This window comes from Cryptomeria japonica, chromosome 5, assembly GCF_030272615.1.
Source record: "Cryptomeria japonica chromosome 5, Sugi_1.0, whole genome shotgun sequence".
NCBI classification, from domain to species: domain Eukaryota; kingdom Viridiplantae; phylum Streptophyta; class Pinopsida; order Cupressales; family Cupressaceae; genus Cryptomeria; species Cryptomeria japonica.
In genome coordinates this window covers 559934045-559952986 of record NC_081409.1, presented here as the reverse complement: position 1 = coordinate 559952986, position 18942 = coordinate 559934045, and the positions used below count along the sequence as shown (strand labels likewise).

The window sequence follows — 18942 nt, the reverse complement described above, 5'->3', positions numbered from 1 at the left end:
TTTCCCTTCTTTCATGCATTCCCTTCTCTCTCTCTCCCTTTTCTAGAGAATCAATAGATTAGTTTTACCAAGTGTTGGGTTGATCCAACACTCTGCATTTCAGATTGAAGAGGAAGTCGACCTTCTCCAAAGATTCAACCTCACAACAGCGCAAGGTCCCACACTTGAGAGGTTGCTTCCATGTTTCGCAAGGTTGGTGATCAAGCCTCATCACCAAGGGTGCAAACTTTTGTGACAACAGTTTTGGCATGCCCGATGGGACAGGTTTTTTAAGCATTCAAAGAAGATTCAATTTTCAGACTATTCCACTTCAAGCCACCGGTCATACCACAGTTTTTGGCACGACCAATGGGACAAATTTCAACATACTTGTTGAGGATTCAATACTTTTCTTGAGCAATTCAGCCTTTAGAGGTAATCGATGAAGCACTTGGCGACTCTAAGGAACGAATTCAGACTCTCGGTACTGAACAGTGGTAGATTTTATGCCAAAAATACAAACCAAATCATCATCAAGAGGTAATTTTCAATTCTTTCAACTTCCTTATTCAAGTTATAGGAGAGGTAGAGGTAGGCTTTCTTTGTCACCTAGAGGAGGGACTAGCCCTTAAGGCCTCACTATATCGCTCTTATTGTTAGGCCTTTTAATGGGATATTAACATGGCTATCCCTAGAATGCATGCTTTTGTCACCTTTAATGGTGGCAACCCCTTAGCTCTAGCCCAAAAGAGCATTATCCAACTTGCAGCCTTTAAGGTTGTACCATTTTTTACTAGGGAAACCTTTGTCGCCCCAACTAAGCGCATTCAAGATGTAGCAAGTATCTACTCTATTTTGACATCACAGAAGATAACGTAGTAGTGAGGCTTCTTGCCTCTTCATTCAATGGAAAATCCCTACAGTGGTTTAGGGGTCTACCCTCCGGTTCAATCTATAACTGGGATGAATTAGGGGAAATATTGTGCAAGAGTTTTGAGGACAGGAGTGACCCCTTGTCACTGATTGAACAACTAATAACCATTAAGAGATCCCCGTATGAGTTTATGGCAGACTTCAACTACAAGTTCCTGAAGACTTGGGATAGGATCCATGCTTTGATCAGGCCATCTGCCAATTGTGCCTTCTTATACTTCCTCGGGGCTCTAAATAGTGATATAGATGTGATGATATGGTCACTGGGAGGGGATAACCTTCCAAAAGCTTATGACATTGCCATCAAGGTAGAAATGTGCTTAATACAAGCTGGAAAGTTAGCTCCAAGACTTTCAATGCCATTGTTCCCAGAGGTTCCTGCACAACAACCTACTTTGGCGCCTATACCAGTGACATCTACAAGATGATTTCTCACACCTGCTACTCCTCCACCATCCACAAACATTCATAAATCCCAAGGAAACAGGTCGTATCAACCACAGATTCAAGGCTATCAGTAGCAGAGATCCAATTTTGCAGGGCAAAACTAATGGATAGGCCCTAGGCCTTTGGATAGCCTAAATCCTGCAATTGCAAGCACCTCAGGAGCATTTGTTCATATGCGGTCCAATCATGTTAAGTTGGTCGCTTGCAGAAATGAGGATGCCTCTCAGGTCTTAGTGGGGCAAAGAGATTTTGTTTTTACAAACTGGCATGAGGTAGATTTTCATAGCGTTGGCCAATCAGACGGTGTCCATGTGGCTAACAAAAAGGATAACAGTGAGGAGGATTTTTTTTTCTCATTTCAGGATGAGCTCCCTTCCTTCTTTGAGGAGAAGGATGTGCCTACATCTAAGCAGTAGCATGAGACCGAACCAAGGGTTGAGGAGTCAGAGGATGATTCTTTTTGGGATAATCTAGAGGGCTTTTGCTCAAGTTTTGACACTGAGCTGACAACTTCTAGTCAATTGAATCAAGAGGAGAAAGAGGAAGATATTACATTGCTAGCAGAGGCATATCTCAGAGGTGCCTGTTTTGTTGCCAAATCAACAAAGAAAAGGGTAGGTCAACAGTGATGGCCTAAGTCTATCTCCTTCAAGGGGATGCCCTATCAAAAATTTGGCTCAAACAGGTGCAACTCACCCCTTTTCATGCTTAATTCTAAGCATGAAGTTGAACATCATGAAGAGGATCAAGTTATTTTCACCCATCCACCCTGGAAGGATAAAATTCAGACATGGGTGAGTTTCTTTGCTCTCAGGTTTTGGGAGGCATTCCAACAGTCTGTTGGATTCTTTTCAATTTTATTTTCCTAGCTGGTTTTCCACAAGCATGAAGAGTATAAGACATTGGTCAGGAAAGGTAGCTACTTTGACAAGCTAGTGAATGGCTTTATTCAACCCTTTCATTATGAGGCAGTGTACATAATTAGTTTAGGTTCTTTTCAATTTTTTTAGCTTTCGAAGAAGTGCACATGCATAGGCTATTCTCCAGAACGGCGAGGTTTTGACATTTTGTAGGGGCAGAGATTATTTATTTTTGTTTCAGGCCTTGACTATGCACCCAATGGACTTCAGGGCTATTGAGCAATGTGCCAAGAAGGTTTTCCATCCCCTCCGAGTAGCCAGAAATGTTGGCAATTTTTGTGCCAACCTTAGCAGGGTTAAGAAGGCAGCAACGGTGTCCCGCAGGATAAGAAAAGTAAAAGGTGGGTGGGATTTTCCCTTATCCCGTAGAGTAAAACAGATGAAACAAAGATTGTACAAGATAAGAAACAACAATAAGCATTTTGCTTATCTCGCAGGGTTAGAAATACATCAGCGGCGACCCGCGGGATAAGAAAATAACCAAGGTAGGTGTTTTTCCCTTATCCCGCGGGGTTAGAAATACACAGCGACAACCCACGGGATAAGAAAATAACCAAGGCAGGTGTTTTTCCCTTATCCCGCGGGGTTAAAAGGGACACAATGTAATGTCATGGGATAAGAAGTGATTGAAGTAAAGGGGACAAATGCTTATATCGCATGGAGAAAAGGCTAGGCGGGTCCCAATCGACATCTTCATACAATAGGGAGAAAAGAAAAAAGGTCTCACGAGATAAAGTCACGTAGGATAAGAGAGATCAAAGGATATGAAGAATATGCTTATCCCACGAGGATAATAGACAATGCAAAAAGTGGCGTGGGATAAGAAAATAACAAAGGTGGGGAATCTTTTCCCTTATCCTACGGGATAAAACAAATGCACCAAAGGTCGTGTGAGATAAGCTTGTCAGGGACAAAGTATAGGCTTTCCCCTTATCCCGCGGAGTTAAAAAGGAAACAATGACAACGCGCAGGATAAGGAATTGTCCAAGGTAAAAAAAAGAAACCCTTATCCCATAGAGTAGAACGAAGGCTCAACAAGGCTCGCAGGATAAAAAAAAAAAAGCGAGGCAGAAACAAAGAAAGCTTATCCCGCGAGGTAAACAGGAAGTGCAAAGGGACTTGCGAGATAAGAAGACAAAGAAAATCCAAAGGGGATGGTTGTTTCCCCTTATCCCACATGGTATGCAGGGCCATTTAGCGGTCAAACACAGGTAGTGGAGCATGGACCTGGGGTGCCACATCGACCAATTATGGCCATCGGATCTTCATAATGGCCCGATCCGATGAACATGTTTTAATCTTGCATTGGGCCTATTGGATGCGTACATGGAGAGATCTTGCGCGTCCATCTTCGCATGAATCTCTCACATTGATGGCGGACTTTTGATTTTGCAATGGTCGTTGAGTTTTGAATGCTCTGCAGGAGGGTGGTTGTCGACTCGATGGTCGAGGATGTTCTTTGCTAAGTCGACGCCCAATTTTGAACCTGATCTCACTCCAACCACTAGATTTGCTCGCCATTACTCCATATTGGACCTTGCAGACTGATTTTAGATGCCACCCATGCCCTCTTCAATGCAGTTCAGAGACTTTTTGGCTCTGCAGGTACCCCAGATGCATTCAGATGTAGGGTTTTCCCTGATTAATGGGGTTTTCGCTCTTCTAGAGGCAGAGGACACCTTCAGAGGCCAGATTCAGCATGCCATTAGATCATCCTCGATTTGATCTTCTTCTCCCTTCTCAGATTTTTGTAACCTAACCCGGGTGGGGTTAGGGTTTCCATCAGTTGTTCAATTTTGAGTTATACCTGAACTATAAAGGCAATTTTTGTATCTTTCCGATGGATCTTCTTCCTTTTCATTTTCAATTGAATACTTGTTTTCATGATTTGTAAAAGTTGTTTTGCCTTTACATTAATAGATTATGCTTACTTTGCCTCCTTTAGTTCTTACAACCTGTGTAATTTTTACCTCTTTGTATGAATGTATTATACTTTGTTTTCCTTAGTTGTAAGTGTCTGTGTTGATCCCTCTGTGGATGTTGATTGTGAAGTTAACTCAGTTCCTCTCTTCATTTCATAATATTCTAACCTTCACTCGCACATTGGTGGCTAACTAGGATAGGAATTTGTGCATACTCATATCAATTCTATTGATGTTCTATGTAGATATAGACAGGAAAATCAAATGTTCAGTCTGGGTGGAAACCCTTTTCCCTTCTTTCATGCATTCCCTTCTCTCTCTCCCTTTTCCTGAGAATCAATAGATTAGTTTTACCAAGTGTTGGGTTGGTCCAACACCCTGCATTTCAATTTGAAGAGGAAGTCGGCCTTCTCCAGAGATTTAACCTCACAATAGCGCAAGGTCCCACACTTGAGAGGTTGTTTCCATGTTTCACAAGGTTGGTGATCAAGCCTGATCACTAAGGGTGCAAACTTTTGTGGCAACAATAAAATAATAAAAAATTAAACCGATTGTTTTTTATTAAGGCAAAAACAGTTTTTGAAGGGACCCAAAACCCTTTACACTATAAAATCTCCATGAAGTCTCAACCAACAGTTAAGCCAACAAAGAACACTATAACAAAAAAGTCCCATAACAGAGATAATCCTCAAAATAACAAAAGGGGTACAAACTAAAGAAAGCAAAAAGATAACACAAAACATAGGAAAACCAGCAGAAGACCAACACAAAAGCAGCCGGGAACTAATTGTAATCCAACAGTTTCATAGTTTGTTCCAACTCTTTCTCAATCTCAGTCATATTATCAACAATTTGCCTGAGCTTCTAAAAATCAGGGGGAGGTCCATCTACCTTCCTATTCATCGTACCTTTGGTCCTTTTGATGGGTCCTAAAGAAGTGTCATGTTCAGCATTGGCTTCCACATCCACCACATTCTTCAACTGAAATTGTTGTTCAAAGTTTCTAATCACATTTTTAAGGCTCTCCACTGTGGAACCAAGCACCCCACGGCTAGTCTTAACAATGTTCTTGATGGATTCCTTTATTTTAGCATTTTCATTTTCCAGAACTTCCATCTTGGCTTCGTAGCCTCTTTTGAAATTCTCAAGGCCTCTATAGTAGATTTGAGGCTATTAATGACAGAGGCAATCTCCTTCTCAAACCTTGGGAAAGCCTCATCCTGCACCTGCCCTTTATCCATATGCTTAACCTTATCTTTAATAATTTCTAGGTTGCTGCTATCAGCTCTTTGTTTGAGTTGAATCTCCTTAATTTCATGGAAAACCCATTTGAAATTTTTAAAAGTGTCCACGACCCCATCTCTGGCAAGAGCAAGAACATTAATGACAAACTCCTTATCAGAGGACATAATTGTGAATTAGGCTCAAGAGATGTCAGGAGGGGTTGTCTTTTCTCTAGGTTTTGAGTAGGACGGGACTCGCTAGAATCAGAGGGAGAAGGGCTATTACCCTGGCTACACAGCTTACCAGTCGAGGCACCAACATTAGTAGAAAGAGGGGTGCACGAGGTGCGAGGGTTTTTAATTTTAGGGCTTTTACTAGCACACACTTTCCCTTTATTTTTTGTCGAAGAGGGAATACATTCCTCATCCTCAGATTCAGTATTAAAATCATCCTCCAAAGACCAAGAGTCCTCCGTCTCAGAGTTGACCTCATGGATGGAGGCAGCCAAAAGTGGCATAGCTTTCACATGATTAGAAATAAGAAGGATGAGGCCTTCATGTAGAACAAGGTTTTTCATAGGATCCTTTAAATGATAAAAAATTAAATTGATTGTTGTACTGAACTTGCATGTCCAGTTATGCCAAGATCTAATCGTCGATAGAACTCAACAACTGTGGATCTCAAGCTAGGAAGGAACCAAAAATTGTGACGAGAACTACAACACCAAGAAAGATCTCCATCACACTCAAGAATTATAGAGCATATTGATGGTAGTGGATTCCACTTTTTGTAGCACCTCAACTGAATGTGTAACTCTTGCTATAAGTGATTAGAGGCATGTTGATCGCACCAAACTAGAGCACAACTACATAAGTGAGCGATAGGAGGTACTAGAAACACTCATAGAGTGAAACAACCATAGAAGCATTCGAGTGTTCCTGAAAAATGATTAGCTTAGAGGAAGAACACCAATTATTCCTTTTCTTTTTCTTTTTCTTTTTTCGGTTTTCATTTTTGATAACGGCAAGTGACCGTTGGCAAGCCAATTTTCAACCACTCACTGCTTAGTGGTGCTATACAAATAGTTTTCACCACTAAGAATTTATTTCAACTATAATCCTCTAGAAACTGGTTTTCAAATCAAGTAGTCGTCTAACAACACCTAAAGGTTTTCATTATTATAATTTATTACTTTTTTCATTTTTTTCATTTTTTTTAATTTTTTTTAATTTTTTCATTTTTTTTCATTTTTGTCATTTTTCATTTTTTCTTTTGAAAAGTTGCATGTAGTGACCAACAAAAATGAAACTCTCATATGAATATTGAATTGATAACATCCAAATCTTGGAGTTCCTTTGAAACCCTTCAATGAAAGTCATTATTGAAACTAGTTACAAAACTGAAAATGATGACTAGTGGCAAGAAATATACCTCATCAAGATGGACCATGCATATTCCCATAGCATGACTGTGAAAAATTCTTGATTTTCTGTAGCTCATAACACCCTATCTGAAAATTTGACTACAGAACTTTGGAATACATGCCCAATCATTTGGTTAAAAGAATTTTTGACCCAAAGATAAGGGTATGTAGTGAAAGACTAGTGTAGTCCCACAACTTATCCATATAACTTTAGATAGGCAGATGAATCAATAATTATGATGAAGAGTAGTGATCTTCATTTGAAGATGCTCAGGCTCCTTGTATGTCCTCAACCTGTCTTCAAGTTGTCCTTGGATGTGTGGCTTATCAAGAACATAAAAATACATGATCCATGGTTCTCACACACTAGGCTGCATAATTTCCTCCACATGGTATGGCATCAAAACTGGTACATTAGAGAGTTGGTGTCCATGAATGTTGAACATAATTCCCAATAATCCTTTGATGATTTCCAAGAGTGAAGCCCAAAGAAAACTCATTCTTCACCATTTAGTTAGCGAGGCTAACAAAATGTGTCTTTGGATGCTCATGTAGAAATGTATCATCAACTGGTATTGGTGCAAAGGTGCCATGATAAGAAACCTATAACCAGGTTCTCAAGACCAAGTTTATCAAGTATAGTAACACAATATTATCCATTTAATAACTCCATCATTATAATCGATTGATTTATGATAAAATGAATCCAATGGAGTTCTTTATATGAATAAATACTTGATAATAATAAAATAGATGAATTTTAATTAATGCTTGTGTAAAAACAATATAAATTCAATTCCAAATAACACAAGAATACATACCTTGATTTGTTCCAATTCTCACACATGTGGTTTTATTATCTAAGCACCAATAAAACAATCAATGAAGACGTTATCAACCAATGAATTCCAAAACTCAAGGGATTTCCCCCTCTTCCCCTCCTCCCTTCCCCTCTTCCCCCAGTTTAATTTCATATTGTAAAACCATGAGGGCATTAGGAAAATCCAAAGAATCAAGAAAGACAATGATATATATAGATCTACAATACCTTGAGCCTCATTTAATGAACGATCATCCTCTTTATCATGTTTGGTATGGTCATTAACGTATTAAAATCCATTTAGTTGTGCTTAGTCATAAAATCAAGTATTAGTGGACCTAAATCAATAAGTGTATGTGGAATGCATATTTTTACCATAGCCCCCCAAAGATCTAGATGTTTGAATATACAAACATTTACAAATGATAGATCTTGTAAGTTTTCACCACACATTGCTTGAATGATTAATGCACATAGTTCAACATGTCTAATGACATGGTTACACACATTTACGATTCCATAAGAAAATTAAACTCATATTGAATTCTTCCTTGATATGTTTGAATACCCTCTAAAGGTTGTGATTTATGATGTAGATAAGAATAACAAGTTGAGTATCATTTAGTGGACCATGTTGTTCTTCTATTTCAATCAAATTAAAATCACATCCTTTAATTACAGATACAAATTTTAATGGTGATTTACCAATTTCAAACACATTAATGAAATGTAAAGGGATCCATGAAATTTCAAAATTATATTATACAGTTTGAACCACCTTATTATGTAATATGTTATTAGGCATTGTGAGTGCCCTTGGTGGAAATTTTGAAGTGAACGGTAGATGACATGAATAGGATAATGAAAATGGTAAAAATTGTTGTGGATATAGAGTGGGTGGGATGAAGTAGGATGGGTATGATGGATATCGGGTTTGTTGTGAGCATTCATTATTTCCATTCTTGGTAGTATGTAGATTGTTTCCATTCACCATATATACTAGATGAAGAAGCATTTTGTGAAGAAACATATTGTCTTTATAATAGATAGTATAATGATAAGACATGTTAACATCATTAATCATACCTTGATCTTCCCAATTTGATGTTTGAAGTTTCCCTTGAGTTACAAAGAAGACTTGGGCAATTTCACATTTGTCATGTTGAGGCTCACTTATAACATCTACCCCCTTCACCATGTCCAGTTGAGAAGCTTAGCATGTGCACTTATCTTCTTCCTTGCAACAATTAGAACAACAAATGGTTGAATCCTCATTCTCAAATCGTCCTAAAAAGTCACCAATTATATGTTCTTGCTCATTTATAGGAAAAATATTTGTGGATGCATACATGACAATGGTGATGGAAGATCAATATAATCTAAGTTGCATTCATTAGATAAAGGGGATATAAAAACATCACCTTTGTTTGACACAATTTCCCCACCAATTTCTTCTTTTGTTTTTAAATTCAAAAGTGGGGGTCTGGGGGTGGCCTTTAAATTCTTCATTTTTGAAGAATTTTTGAAGAATCGTTCTCTCAAAATTGATGTATTTGAACTCCCTTGAAAATGCAACATTTTAACATTTTTTTGTTGTTTCTTCAAATTTCTTTCTTATTAATAACTCACAACAATAATTAGTGATAATATATAAATGGTTCTTAACTTCTAAGCTCTACCCACAAACTCAAACTATGCATCTATATGATTTAAAACAGAGTAAACCAAAGTTAATCACTTAGGCAAGGTTGACAATTGTGCAGATTTTTGCCTTGGTGCACTAGTTCTAACTCATCTCACCAAGCTAACAGACCTTTAATACCTTTCATCGACAATGATGCCAAAATGATAGACCAACACTGGGGTAAAGAATAAACTAGGTTCATCTTGGTCTAGATGTCAATCTGGGGATCGTAAGCTTGAGAAAGGTGTCATGACAATCTGTACAAGGCCTGTAGTTAGTGAGATGAGTGGGGATGAAAATGCAACTAAAGAAAATCATAGAAACTACTTAAGTGAAAATATGGTCTAGTCTCTCTATTTTGATTTTGTGATAGGAACTATGACAAGAACAAAGTGATAGGAATTGCGCTCTACAACAAGAACAGTCCAACAATTTGTTATGGCAACATCAATAGTATATGACAGTAATAGTGGAAACTATTACAAGAATAATAGCAAAAATTATTACAAGACCAACACAAACTATTACATGGATTAGTAGCAGAAACCGTTACAACAATAGGAAATGTTGCCAGAAACCGTGACAAGAACTGACAGGAATTGTCACAGTCTATTAAATACCAACAACCTGTGTGTGCTTAAAATAATATTCACACTTTAAATATTTTAACAAATAGACTAATATTTAAAATAATATCAATACCTGGAACCAAGATAACTAGATCACAACTAATTAAATGACAAAAGCATTACAGATAATTAACACACGTTGCTGAATTAAATCAACTAAACTAAATCACGAAGTAACTTAAGAAGTGGACCCTGCCTCCCTGGTTTATTAGGTGATATAATGATTTACTGCAAACTCTTTTACTCAAAACCAACAACCGTGTATTATTTCCTTTCTAAAAAATGCATGCTTCTTTTTCATGCCATTTCTTATGTATTATAAAAGAAATACATTTACTAATCTACATAATGCTTCCCTATGATCGCCCCACGAAATCAGATCTCAAATGAGAGAATCACGCAAGATATTTCTAACATGGTAAGCTTGTTTGGTAATAAATAACCAATATATCAAATTGGTTTTAACAACATTTATTTTTATCCCATGGCCATAATAATAGGTAACAAAAGAGTTGTTTATGGCCAACACTTATTATGTAGCTTATGGCCATTACAATAGAATATTATAGTATATCTTATCAAATATAGTGAACAACATTTATTGGTTGGAAATAATTCATTGGAAATTGCACCCACGTCACAAGTCACGGGAACCATGTCATAGGTTTGACAAAAAGTTTGTCACAAAAAGTTTGCATCATCTTGTTTGATCAACATGCTACATTATATAGTTTCTTAACATTGTTGAAGCAAAAATAAGTAAATACAATCTAATAAATATTACTTATTTTATCTATAAACTAAATTAAATATTACTTATTTATATTTAATCATATGTAGCATAAAACGGTAAAATGGTATGATACAGAATATTAGAATATGATTGAAGGCACATGAAAAAGGCTAAAATGAGGCTTAAATAGAACACAATTGGCTCTCATCAAATGCTACACACATTAAGACCAAATCTATTGTCTACTAAAGTTTGTCTTAAATCCATGCCATTAATAATGACAACAATCATGAGAGGATCATATTTGTTTTTGATCTTTATAGGAGGTAACTTGAGAGAACACTGGTTGCATGCATACATTCCAATAAGGAAGTCATATCATTAGGTCTCGTAGGAGTTCAAATATCTATCTTCTTTAAAGCTTCTTGTAGCATTTCATAGTAAAATATATTTTTTTAAATACTCTAGAGGTATCCCCACAACCCAGCCCAACGCCCAACTTGCCTTATCTTGGTCTTACTACTGCCAAGTTGGCGTTAGGAAGGGTGAGCTGAGGCGAGACTAGTCCTCTAGGGATGTACACAATCGCTCGCGAGCCACGTGCATCGAGTGAATCCGAGCCTCGTCGAACTAGAGACCAGTGGAGAGCAAATCCACAACCCAAACCAACTCTGCTACTCGTACAGGCAAAATTAGTTTTATTTATACATATTTAATATTCATAAATATAAATAAATTATTAAATTTATTATTAAAACTAAATAATAAGAATGTAAATAAAGAAAATTATGTATTCATAAGAGTTCGAAAATTTATTATTAAAAACAATTAAAAAGAGTAGAAAGATATATTCCTAAAAATTCGAATAACTATCTTCTTTAAACCTTAATATAAATAAACTAATTTTACCATTGACAACTCTTTCCAGCTTTTAGAATTTATTTGAATGAAGCGTTAATAAACACTATATAAAATCCCTATATCCTTAGCTTCTTTCCATGAGAGTGTCCCTTCCCATTATTTTAAGTCGAAAGTCGAAAGGAGAGTGACCAAACAACACTAAAGAGAGTAACGAAACCTTTTCGTTAGAAGACCTAGATACCTCCACACTACTCCAAATAAATATTCCTTCAACAAACGCTTAAGGAAGCCTCTAGAAGTTTTCCCCTCTCTATTAATTAGGAAAAGCCCCGTCCCCTTTCCTATCGGTTACTGCATTCTTCGTTGCCTGCGAGCATCGATCGGCTTATCTGACGTCTAAATATTTACACAGAGTGAGTGCCCTTGTTTGATATCGTTTATTTTCATTGCTCAGACTTCTTGTTAGCGAAAGATTTCTTTGCCAGAATACTGCAATGGCGGATGATTTTGAACTTCCTGATGCTGGAGAACTGGAGAACGATGAATTTGGAGGAGCAGATACCATTTTGAAGGTTGGCGAAGAGAAAGAAATCAGCAAAGAGGGTTTAAAGAAATTGCTTGTTAAAGAAGGACAAGGCTGGGAGACCCCTGAGTCCGGCGATGAAGTCGAAGGTATTTTCTCATTTCGCTTGCCATATCTTTTTCCTTACCCTTTTCAGAGATTCTCAAATGGGTTATCAAGCCTAGTACCAAAAGGTGTTTCACAGAAAAGCTTGTATGCAATGATATCAAAAAACCCTCTGTTGTCTGCAGTGTCTTTGAGCGTTTGGTATAGAATCGGTTATTGTAACTGTATTTGCTGTACATTGGTAGCATACTATAACACTGAAATCCCTTGAGCAACTACCATCTTCTTCTTGAATGCATATTTTTAAGGACAGTCGCGATCGTGAGTCCTTCAAATCGTATTTATGACATAAAGCTGCAGATTTTAATTCAATGAGCATCTGGCTATTAATTCACATTTTTTTGTAGTATTAAGAATCCGTTCTTCCTTTTATTATAATGAGCGTATCTTCGCAGAAATGCTGTTCTGTATTGTTGGTAATGTTATAAAGTAGCTCTCTCAACTTATAACTGCCGATATTCTTGATCGCTTTTTTGTTTTGAGTGATGTCTGATCTTTGAATTCATTGAATTCGTTTTTCATGGTATAGAATGGCTGTTGCCATCTCTATAATGGTTATCATGAACTATGTTTACTTGCGACCATGTTTTCTTAATCTACATATAAAGTCCTTGAATTCGTTTTCCAGATTTGGATTTCACTCTGATAAACAATCTGTTGCACCAACTTGCCTAAATATTGTTCTTTCCTAATTTTACATTTAAAAGATGTGATGGTCTGGTTTATAATTTTTCATTTGTAAGATGCCTGATGATTGTAAGGAATTTTACAGTTCATTACACCGGTACTCTCTTGGATGGCACTAAGTTTGATTCGAGCGTGGACCGGGGGACCCCATTCAAATTCAAGCTCGGTCAAGGTTGGTTTTCTTCCATCGTATTTAAATTACACTTTATTTGAAGGGGCTTAAGCATTTAGATATTTCCTGCAAGGATTGTTCAAGAAAAATGGAAATAAAGCATAGAAATTTTAAATCATACAGATGCTCTTGAAGTGCTTTCACATAGTGTTTCTGTGCTTGTTAAACCATGAAGTGTAATAGGTCGTTTATGTTTTTGTGATCGTATGGCTTGATGGGGGAATTTACGGCATTGGAAGCTTGTTCGGTCCATACATTGACTGTGTGCCAGTTGTGAAATTACAAAAAGGATTGTGGGTATATATCAGAAACGTAACCTTTTCCTACTAAAAGTTAATTTCATAAAGACATTAAGGCCTTTTCATTATTGTCATCTAGCAAAGGTATCAGAGTTTAGGGACGCATACTTAGGTGGCGATTGGCCCCTGCACCATGTTGGGTTTCCACAGAATTTAATTTTGCTGTGCCTGGAAGTAAAGTGAGTTATTGAGAAGAGTTGGTCTTCTTTTTTACAGTTGTAGCTTTAGAGGGACTCGCTGTTTCAAGTATAGTTACCCAGTAATCCTATTTAGTCACCCAGTAATCCTAAATTAAGTGTAAATGCAGCTGTTGTAAAATTTCTTTTTGCCTAATACGTCATGACTATTGATGTTACCATGGCGGTACAGAGTGCGGTGTGCTACTATTATACGTTATAGCTCTATGTCTATTTTAAATAGAATGAGAATTGCAGAATGTATGGTGACTAGTAGAAATTGAACTCTATCCTGCCTCACTTGAAACTCTCTTATGACATATACTAGTATAACTACGACAACCTGCATTCGTCTCTTATTTTGGGATTGTATGCACTCTCTTTGTTGATTCTTCGATAACCTGTGCAGGTCAAGTGATAAAAGGATGGGATCTAGGGATTGCAACAATGAAGAAGGGTGAAAATGCAGTCTTCACTATTCCGTCCCAGCTTGCATACGGAGAATCTGGTTCTCCGCCTACAATTCCCCCCAATGCCACTTTAAAATTTGATGTGGAACTTCTTTCTTGGTCCAGTGTGAAAGATATCTGCAAAGATGGAGGCATTTTCAAGAAAATTATAAAGGAAGGGGAGAAGTGGGAGAACCCCAAAGAAGCTGATGAAGTAACAGGTAACTCTTCGAAGTGTTGGTGCAGAATTTGTTTGAAATGATTATTTACAAGTGTTAACAGAATCTAAATATATGCTTTTAAAAATGTAGTTAAATATGAAGTTAGACTGGAGGATGGAACTGTTGTCTCCAAATCAGAGGAGGGTGTGGAGTTCTATGTAAAGGACGGTATGTGTGTTATAGCACTAAATCTATCCCTTTAAAGATGTCGTTTGCTGTGTTGATTGCTCCTCCTCTATGTTTAGAGGATCCCTCTAAGCTAATCGTGCATTTTATTAGTTTCTTGGACAGTATCTGGATTTTATTGCTAACATAGTATTCAACTTTGATTCTGACTGAAACTAGTGTCAATGTACCAGGTTACTTCTGTCCTGCTTTTGCGAAAGCTGTTAAAACAATGAAAAAGAGTGAAAAGGTTGTTTTAACTGTGAAGCCCCAGTGTAAGTAATATGCTCTAATAACCTCTATTTATTTTTGATACTTTTGGCTTTGCTTACATTTAGATACCACAGTTACGTTTACAAGGTTTAATGACTTCGTCTAATCTAGAGATATAATTGTTTCAGATGGCTTTGGAGATAAAGGGCGTGAAGCAATTGGAGATGATCATGCTATCCCACCAAATGCAACACTGATTGTTGATCTTGAGCTTGTCTCATGGAAAGTGGTTGAAGAGGTTACTGATGATAAGAAGGTGCTAAAGAAAATTCTGAAACAAGGAGAAGGCTATGAACGACCAAATGATGGGGCAGTTGTGAAAGGTAGAAGATTGACTTGATGTTAGTTTGATGTTTTGTTAAGTAGACTGCAAATGCGAAGATGAATTTCAATTAATTCAATTTTATATGTTAATGTCAGTCAAATATGTGGGGAAATTGGAGGATGGAACTATATTCGATAAGAAAGGATCTGACGAAGAGCCATTTGAGTTTATGACTGGCGAAGGTGAGTTTTGATGTAAAAAAGAATTTACTGGATTTATTTAGTGAATCGTTATTGGCGATACTGATTTCCTTAAAACTATTCGTTTGGCATCTACCATTGCAGAGCAAGTTATCGATGGTTTGGACAGAGCAATCATGAACATGAAGAAAGGAGAAGTCGCATTGGTAACTATAGCGCCTGAGTATGGTTATGGAACAGAGGTGAAGACAGATTTGGCAGTGGTTCCACCACAATCTACTCTCTTATTCGAAATTGAACTGGTTTCGTTTGTGAAGGTATGCTTTCTAATGTTTATTTACAAAGGTCACTCAAAATCCATTTATGGTTCTGTTATTCTTAATGGCTTCTCATATTTGCTGTATTTTCAAAAGGAAAAAGAATCTTGGGATATGAAAACCCCGGAAAAAATAGAGGCTGCTGGAAAGAAGAAGGAAGAAGGAAATGCACTATTCAAGATTGGCAAGTACTGGAGAGCCTCTAAAAAATATGAAAAGGTACAAGTCTTTTTTACATTGGTCAGACCTTGTAGCAAGGTTCTAGTGGATAATTTGTGTGTGTTTTTTTTTTGTTTTTTTGTGAAAAGTCTATTTGACATCTGTAAATGAATTAAATTTTTTCTGCTGTTCCTGTTGCTTGTTGCTTGCATCTCTATGCAGGCTGCAAAATACATTGAATATGATAGCTCATTTACCGAGGAAGAGAAAAAACAGTCAAAACCTTTAAAGGTTACGTGTAATCTGAACAATGCAGCTTGTAAGCTTAAATTGAAGGATTATAAGCAAGCAATATCCTTATGTACAAAGGTATATGCTTTCGTAAACAATTTCATTGTTATTGATTTGGAGTTCAATTATATAGATCGAATTTAGCAAAAGGTAAATTGTCTGACTTCAACATGCAGGTTCTAGAAGTTGAATCTCAAAATGTCAAAGCTTTATACAGAAGGGCACAGGCATACATACAAACAGCAGATTTGGAGCTTGCAGAGAACGATATAAAGAAGGCACTTGAAATTGATCCAAACAACAGGTTTGTCTTTGAGTCCAAAGCTACTTTGTGCATGGTTCATGCATACTATGGTTGCTTTGTTCAATTTTATGTGGTAATATGATTCTGGGGTCAGAAAAAATATTATCTTTATGTGTGTTAATTAAGTAGAAGGCCTTTTGGTGTTGGACTCATTTGCATGGCACAGGCTTGGCACTGGATTTAAAAATTAAAGCATATAATTATTATACTAGAATTGCTGGAAATCCTTTTCGGTACAGGTTATTCGAAAATACATGAATAAGGTTCTTATTTGTCAGGTTTTGTCACGCATATCTCAACCCGTCTACTGTATGTGGTTAGTGGGTCCTGTTTAAATGTTTTGTTTGAATATTCTGCTCTAAGTCTAAGTTGAACGTAGAATTGGGGTTTCGACTTGTAGTAGGTGACTTACCCAATCATATAATTACAATCAGGCAACAGCTGGAAATCCTTGGGGTATAAGGTCATTGAAGATTACATCCTATAGGTTGTGTATACGTGGGTTATGTGACACGCATACCAATCTGTCATTTATAGAGTAGAGTGGTTTCGGTTCTACGAGTTCTTTTGTATATTCTGTTGTAAATGTTATGTGAAGTCGGAGTTCGTGTCTTGATCTATTATTGTGCATGATATGGTACGGTGGTCTTGTTGGGATTGGTATGTATAAGGGTAAGGTTTTATAGAGGGTTATGACATCTATTTCACAGAGTAGGTGGTCTTATGAGGAAAAAAAACATGCTACAGGGTGTTTCAATAATAGTAGGCTATCTTTTAGTCTTCAGATTTCAGCTGGTCAAAGTTGGGTGGGGTTAGAAATTGTTCCACCAATTATTTAGAATTTTAAATTGATGCATGGAAAGTGATGAGAACGGATGGAAAATGATGTTTATTTAGTAATTTTTTATAAGATATTCTTAAAATATCTCAAAGTTTAGTTTAGTTTTTTTATTTTTTTTTTAATATTATATTGTTGTTCTTGTTCCTTTTTTTCTTTTTTCATTTTAAAGTTGGAGGTCCAGACCTGCGAGGACGACAGCCCAGCAAAGGTATGAAGCCCACGAGCTGTCAGCCCAGCGAGGACCTTCACAAAGGATTTTTGCCACCCAATACGGGGCTGAACCTCTTCGGCTAAGAGCCAAGGACTAAGGGGTATCCATTCCGCCAAATTCGTCTAGGGCACGATCTCGGCCTCATCCCATATGATGTCTGAGCCTTGCACTCAGCAAGACTTGATCTCATTTGGAACCATTCAACTTCAAAGTTTTTTGAAAAGCCCTCTTTCTTAAGACCTCTTAACTATTGAAATTCTTGTTAGTTAATCTAAACTGCGAGGGAAGCATAGATTGGATGTTGTAGGTTGCCTCATTCAACAGTTTTAGCATTATCATGCCTATTTGCCTTCTAGGGATTTGAACGTGCCTCTGTATAGTAAAAGCCCCCTGGACGTTACGTTACTGCTCTATTTGTTTACTACCCACACACTGAATTGGAGGATTACCCAAAACAGTATAAGATTATTTCCTTTAAATGATAATGATTACAAATTTATCAAATTCCATGTTCTAGGAACTGATTGCTTACCTAGATGATAATAGCGAAATTCGCAGATGAGCGTGATCAGAGGAAATCGAATGATAAAATACTGATGTCAGACAAAAGTGAAAGGGAGAATAGGAGTCTGATATGCATTTGTATTTCAAATATGGATAGGCTTTTGACCTGTTGTTTTTAAAGCATGCAGATTATGCTTAAATATTTATTTGAATAATTTCAGTTTATTGAAATTATTTATATAGCGCTTTCGTTGTGTGTGCCTTTGTAACTTCTAGGGATGTGAAGCTGGAGTATAGGACTCTCAAAGAGAGACAAAAGGAATATAACAAGAAAGAAGCCAAATTTTATGGTAATATGTTTGTAAGAATGAGCAAGTTGGAGGAACTAGAAGCGAAGGTACCTGAAAGTTTATTTTAGTGTGTTGCTTCGATTTTTTTAAAGTTAAATTCATATTTTTGTAATTTGACTATCCAATTATTGCATGTCCAGAAATCTGATGTTCAACCAATGGAGACTGATAAAGAGGCAGAGGAGAACAGCGAGGCAGGAGACAATTGATGCATTGTGGCTCTGAAGTATTTTTATTTAAATTTATAGTCCCAGATTACTTCTGCATTTTCAAGTGGTACTGCAAATCAAACTTTAAGGTTTGGTGCATATGTCACTATGCTAGGCATTTGAATTTGTGATAAGAGTCTAGGCTGGCAGAAAAATTGTAGAAGGTTCATGGTTTGGTAACCAGCTTTGAACCAGAGAGGCCGTAATGTTTGTTTATCAAAGTAATTGATTTATACTTCATGCTAGTCTGGTATTGTGTTATGTTTTGATATGAAATTGGATATATTAATTGCACACATATTTTAGAGTTTGACTATGGTGTATGCTGTCTATGTGACTTACTTTCCACGGAGATAGGATTAGATTCATCGAATGAAAAATTTAAAACTGATTGAACTCCAGATTATTGTTTCTTATTTTTATATAGACAATTCAACCTCCGTTGCCGTTCTCTGGTTTTTGAGGTCTCGCATATATTTCCTGTGCATCTAAGTTTGTAATGGCTTTAACAGCGACGGTGTTCATGATGGACTGTAACATTAAAACAATTTATCAATGTTTCATTAAATTGATATTAATATAGATA

General features: G+C 36.9%; 1 protein-coding gene across 2 annotated transcripts; it reads left to right on the top strand.

Moving 5' to 3' along the window:
- The first annotated feature begins 11862 nt into the window (after positions 1 to 11862).
- On the top strand, positions 11863 to 18669 carry LOC131077721 (peptidyl-prolyl cis-trans isomerase FKBP62). 2 transcript variants are annotated; one of them, XM_058015259.2, is made up of 13 exons: positions 11863 to 12247; positions 13036 to 13122; positions 14007 to 14267; positions 14358 to 14435; positions 14627 to 14707; positions 14834 to 15028; positions 15126 to 15212; positions 15315 to 15487; positions 15584 to 15706; positions 15869 to 16015; positions 16114 to 16241; positions 18074 to 18194; positions 18288 to 18669. In XM_058015259.2, exons 1-13 carry the CDS (start codon positions 12070 to 12072, stop codon positions 18354 to 18356), a joined length of 1728 nt encoding a protein of 575 aa, XP_057871242.1. In that variant the 5' UTR covers positions 11863 to 12069; the 3' UTR covers positions 18357 to 18669. The 2 variants fall into 2 exon arrangements, with proteins under 2 accessions (XP_057871242.1, XP_057871243.1); XM_058015260.2 differs by lacking the exons at positions 11863 to 12247; positions 13036 to 13122 and adding an exon at positions 13401 to 13419.
- Positions 18670 to 18942: the final 273 nt, after the last annotated feature.

Excerpts from the sequence above, each read along its gene's own strand:
- LOC131077721 (XM_058015259.2), top strand. The coding sequence starts at position 12,070 with ATGGCGGATGATTTTGAACTTCCTGATGCTGGAGAACTGGAGAACGAT. Across the intron at positions 14,268-14,357 it reads AGAAGCTGATGAAGTAACAG|TTAAATATGAAGTTAGACTG; the intron begins GTAACTCTTCGA and ends TTAAAAATGTAG. Across the intron at positions 15,488-15,583 it reads AACTGGTTTCGTTTGTGAAG|GAAAAAGAATCTTGGGATAT; the intron begins GTATGCTTTCTA and ends TATTTTCAAAAG.